The following is a 6,189-nucleotide window of genomic DNA, read 5'->3' on the forward strand; positions in this document are numbered from 1 at the left end:
GACTTCAAAGAGAGGTTGAAGGCGTTTTTTTAAAAATATTTTATTGGATAAAAGAATTCTAAACTGGTTTCAACAGCTCATATCAAATACAAAATATGAAAATGAGTGTAATCGATGGTTCCCAAACGGATTTCATTTTTTTAAAATGTAACTGTAATTTTAACACTCGCCATATTTTTAAAAATATTTTCTTCAAAGTTTAGTAAAACTTCATTGACTTTTAAACAGTTTCTTCCAGGCATCTCCTTGGGGGGGGGGGGGGGCTTTGCTCTTTCAAGTGCCCCCCCCCCCCCCCCCGGAGAAAAAGTCTCGATGAAACACTGTTTTTGAAGCCTTTTTTTGAGATGCTAAAACTGCAGATAAAATGCAACTTAAACATTTGGTTTTTATTGCGGTTTTATTTATTTAATGTGCACTTTTACAATACAAAACTTGTATATAATAATACTTGTCGAATCAGAAGACATTTTACTACTTAAGCAACACTTTGTTTTTCTAAGTAATTTGTCAAATATTTTTATTTACAAAATAGAATAATACATCGACAACAACATTATGTAGGCTATGTTTGTTTGCTTAGTTTGTAATATAACTCTAAAAATAAAAAAAAATGTAAATTTGCGACACAATATATCTATAAATCTATACATATATCTATCCATATCTCTCTCTCTCTCTCTCTGTATATATATATATATATATATATATTTATATATATATATATATATATATATATATATATATATATATATATATATATATATATATATATATATATATAGGCCTATAAAGCCGATTGATTCTTAAATTACATTCCCTATGTTCAATTTTAAAACATTCAAGTAGGTTCATCAAAAATTACAATACATGAAATGAAGATAATTTCAAAATACGTATACTTAAATACATTACAATTATATTAAAAGAACAACCCTAAATTCTGATACATTTTACATCTCATAGACTACTCTAAAGGCATATCAATAATGTTAAGTTACGAGTATAAAAATGTTTAGTTTGCTATAACAAGACAAGAAACAAAGATACAAAAGAATCTGATAAAATACTACATAACTTTAGCACACATTTTCTCCAAAAAAATATTGATGAGCTAAGTATGTTTACGTTTTTCCATAATGGGTGTGATTTTCTTTTACTGTAACATTTTAATTGACATTCTGTACGTCTAATGATAAATCACACTATCTGGAATATGTTAAGAGGAAATATAAAGCTTTAAAATTTAAGAGTTACATATGTATTTACTTCCGGCGAAAAAACATTTCCAGGGGTGTCATACAGCTTGGCGTAGTCGTTTAACCCATCGGCTGGTATAGATTCGTTTTGCTGATCTTTGTCTAGCTGTTTGTTTGTACTTGTTTTTTGCTCTGTATCTTTCTTAATGTCCAAGTCTTCGTTTCTCTTTATGTCAAGCTCAACATATTTTGTTTTCTCAAGTTGAACGTCTGTCTGTTTGTCAAACTGACCATCTGTCTTTCTGTCAAGGTGATCATCTGTCTTTCTGTCAAGGTGACCATCTGTCTTTCTGTCAAGGTGACCATCTGTCTTTCTGTCAAGGTGACCATCTGTCTTTCTGTCAAGGTGACCATCTGTCTTTCTGTCAAGGTGACCAATTGTCTTAAAGTCAATTTCTCCATTGCTCTTAACATCAAGCTTATCATCTACTGTTCTATCAACTTGTCCATCGCTCTTAACATCAAGCTTATCATCTTTTGTTTCCTCAAGTTGACCGTCAGTCTCTTTGTCAAGCTGACCATCTGTCTTTCTGTCAACGTGACCTATCGTCTCAATGTCAATTTCTCCATCCATATTAACATCAAGCTTCTTATCTACAGTTCTATCAACTTCTCCATCGCTCTTAGCGTCAAGTTGTTTATACATCTTATTGTCGAACTTTAAATCTGTTTTCGTTTCAGTATCGGACAAACAGTCCACATCACCCGCCTGATTCTCGTCAAGTCCAGTTGTGATCTCGGACTGTCCATCACTTGCAGCACCTTCATTCATGAAGTCCAATTCGTTGATAGAACTGTAGTAGTTTTCTGAATATGTTGCTGTATCTGAAATCTGGGCGTAGCCACCATTGGGGTCAACGGGTAACAGATATCCGTTACTGTCCATGGATGGAGGAAAAGACTCTACTCTGATTGCTGGAAGGGTCTTCAGATTAAATCTTCTCTTTCTTGCCTTGTCACGACGTACTGTAAGATAAAAAATACAATAAAACGCGTATTTTTTTAAAGTTTTAAACATATTCGATTTTAAATAATAAAAATAACCTTATATTTAGATTCGTGATGCCAACATATTTGTGGCATTGAAAGGATATTTCAAATAAATTTGCCTTAGATAATATTAATTTAAAAAAAAAACATTTATACATATACGTATTAGAAGACTACTCTGGATAAACTACGGGTATCAATTTTTTTTTCAAATTTTTGAATCAGCTCCATATTCATATAGCACTAGAGTATGTCTATTATATATTAATGCTAGGCATACTGCCTAGCTTTGCTTGTGTTTTCAAAAAAAAAGTCAGAATTATAATGAGAAATTAATTAGTGATTAGCTGTAATAAAGAGTTGATACATTTAAACAGTCTGAGTAATTTCATACCAAAAAATAGTTAGTGGAATTATTCGCAAACTTATTACTGGCAAGGTGATTCGTATCTAGGGCTTACTTAATTGTATAACTAAAATATTATATTACATTACCTTTAAAAATTAAGGTTTACAATTAAATTACGATAAATAACTTAATTGATAACGAAACTTCTATTTCAATAAATGCTATACTTTTTTTATTTCTGCTTTTGTTAAAAATAATAAAAAAAATAATTTTAAAATTAGTTATTCAAAAATTAACTCCCTTTGTACCGAAACCAAATGACGTTGTCTTTGTTCAACTTTCTGTTTACAAACAATTGTTTTATTAGAAATTACGGCATTTGTTCATAGACCAAATGACGTAGTCTTAATTTACTTTTTCACAAACAATTGTTTATATTAACAAAAAATGCGTCATCTTGACAAATCTAACGACCCTAAGGTGTTTTTTCGTCGGGAATAATATATTTTTGTTACTCTCCAGGGTCGGTATAGGACCACACAAAATATTAGGGGGATTGTTCGTCTATTTATATATATAAATATATATATATATATATAAATATATATATATATATATATATATATATATATATATATATATATATATATATATATATATATATATATATATATATATATATATATATATACTAGCCGTCCCGGCCAGGCCCTGCTCTGGCTTCTTTGAAAAACCTTTCTGTTAAAGACCATTACCTGTGTGTTTAGTAATCATCATAAGCCCGGCATTCCCCACCCAAACCACAACCAACCAAAACAACAAAACGCAAACATAACGCTAACACAATTACAAATACAAACGAAAACAAAAACCTAACAGCAAACCCAACCACAACCACAAACACCAATACTAACACAAAGAAAAAAACAAACGAAAAAGCAAACGAAAACAAACCAAATCCAAACGCAAAACCAACCACAAACACAAATACAAACACAAATCCAAAGAAAAAAACACAAACGAAAACGAAAAAAGAAAGAACAAAAATGAACCAAATCAAAACGCAACCACTAACGCAAACCCAACCTAAACACAAAGAAAACACTAACGCGAACATAAACGCAAAGTGCTCACAGTCTAGCCCGGTGCAGAATCGCCGGTTTCAGCTTAATAATCGACTATAGTACCCCAACTTATTCATAGTCTTTTGCACTCACATAAACGAACGTAGGTGCCAAACCAAACCAGATGAACAATTATAATACTCCAAGCTTATTCGTTAAATACCTACAACATTTGCACTTGATCCATCCCTGCTAATTATGTAATTATTTTTTCCCAACACTAAAAGTAATAAAAAGTAAATTCTTTTCCACTAATGCAATGTTTTATAAAGGGAAGTAATTGTGTTTTCCTAATTTATCAAAGGGAAGTAAGTGCTAAAGGACTAAATATAAATAATTTTCAGACATAATTAGAATTTTTGTTATTTTTTTTTAATTGTGTTTAATGAACATGCCGACAATTATTACTATCAGTTTAAAAAATGAAAACTATTTCCCAACACTTTCAATACTAAGTTTTTAACTCCTAAATTTAGACTATGAGCACGGTAATAGTCTAACACTTAAATCCATCGAAGTATGTCAACGACAAACAAACTTATGACATGTTACATACAGAATTGAGCTTTATAATTATATTAGATATATATATATATATATATATATATATATATATATATATATATATATATATATATATATATATATATATTTGCCACCTGGAACGCCTAATCGAACTGACACATCCCCCTTTCATCACACCCTCCCCCACCCCCCCCCCCCGCCCTTAACCTCATGATTCCAATATCAAATTTCCCCTCAAAACTGCATCCCCTCGTCCCCATGACCCCCACCCCTGTGATGAAATACTATGTTTAATAGTGAAAATAATGTATTATCCAAATACATTTCTAACAACATCAATGTAACTACCACCCCTCAACCCCCATGTCCACACTTTGTGTCGCACCATTTATCATTTGCCATTCATTTTCCTATTGTTGCTTTTTGTGTATTGTTTTATTTATAAAGCTTACAAACATTGTAAAGCCATCATTTGTGACTATATTACTATTATCATATATGTAAGGTACTTTGGTCCACAACGTACAAAATGACCCCAATGACCCGTACTCCTTTTGTATTCATTTTATTATCACCACATTAACACTTACAGTTGTTTTGTTAACTTTACTAACTCTTTTATGTGAACACCAATTTTTTTACCTTTAAAACTGAACTGTATCCCCAAACCATGTGATAGCTACATGCCTACACACCCCTAACCTGTCGGTACTAAACATTCAACTAAACTTTAACACCGACTTGAACATACCAACCTTTCACCCTCCCACTAAATCGCTCACACAGCAATCTGTTCGTCAAACCCTCCCCCCCCCCCCCACCCACACACACTATAAATGGTAACACCTCAGCAGTCACATAACACAGCTCATAATTTGACGCTTGGCTTGCCTTAAAAACACGCAGACACCCTCTCCACGCCTCGTCAGACACATCTACCCACTCCCCCCTCTCCCCCTCTATCCACTTACCCTCAGACATGAAAACCCCACTTTCCCTTCAACTGTTCCAACGACCCCACCACCCACCCCAACATCAATTTCGAATATCTATTCATTTACTTATTTAAAGTTCTAAATCTTGTTTCTTTCCCCTCATTTGTCACACAGCAACCTTTTGAAAACTCAATGCGACCAGTACATAAATAAACACTCTTTTAACTAGTCAACTTAATTTGTTTCCCTACATAGAAAATACTCCACTGTTCCATTGACATTCTCTGAAAAATATCCTTACCACTCCCCACCCAGACTTCTGACACATTTATTTGATCTTCACCCCTTTTACTGTCATCCTTTGTAATTTTTTTTGTTATAATCATATACATGACATCATGTAAATATTCATTATGTACATGTTCAAAACCTTTCATTTCATTTGAAACTATGTAAAAAATGTGATGTTGATGTACTTGTTTTAATTGCAAATAAAAGTGATATATATATATATATATATATATATATATATATATATATATATATATATATATATATATATATATATATATATATATATATATATATATATTTTATATATCTTATAATGAGAATTTCACTCGCGGTCATGTTTCAGCCCTCTTTGAGAGCTTTGAATCTGACCAACAGGTTTTCAATACGGCCTAGTCATTTATAGATGTGCACGCAAAAAAATGTATCCAGATATAAAGAGGCTAAATACCCAATAGTTTGTGTTAAAATTACCCTGTTTTTCACATAAAATACAAAGATTATATAGGGAAATACGACTGGTCTGTTTGACCCATTTGAACAGTTTTTTTTCCGGATATGCTAATTTTTTTCTCACACCCTTAGGCGTTATTCAATCACCTCACTAAATATCAAGGGGGTCGGTAGGCATAAGTTTTTCCGTAATATAGCTTATATATAGAAATTTTTACTCGCGGTCACTTTTTGCCCTCATCGAGGGCTTTGAGTCAAACCGACAG

The 6,189-nt window shown here is 32.1% G+C and overlaps 1 protein-coding gene across 1 annotated transcript in view; it reads right to left on the reverse strand.

Moving 5' to 3' along the window:
• Positions 1-1,096: 1,096 nt before the first annotated feature.
• The window catches only part of LOC131940472 (protein starmaker-like), a 7,075-nt gene continuing 1,982 nt past the window's right edge, over positions 1,097-6,189 (reverse strand). The window contains exon 2 of the mRNA XM_059299133.1: positions 1,097-2,222. Within this exon, the coding sequence (XP_059155116.1) occupies positions 1,237-2,142 (906 nt within the window). The 5' untranslated portion in view covers positions 2,143-2,222 and the 3' untranslated portion in view covers positions 1,097-1,236. The remainder of the gene's footprint in view (positions 2,223-6,189) is intronic.

This window comes from Physella acuta, unplaced genomic scaffold (genome assembly GCF_028476545.2).
Source record: "Physella acuta isolate Inbredline_101_S28 unplaced genomic scaffold, ASM2847654v3 ptg000319l, whole genome shotgun sequence".
NCBI lineage: Eukaryota > Metazoa > Mollusca > Gastropoda > Physidae > Physella > Physella acuta.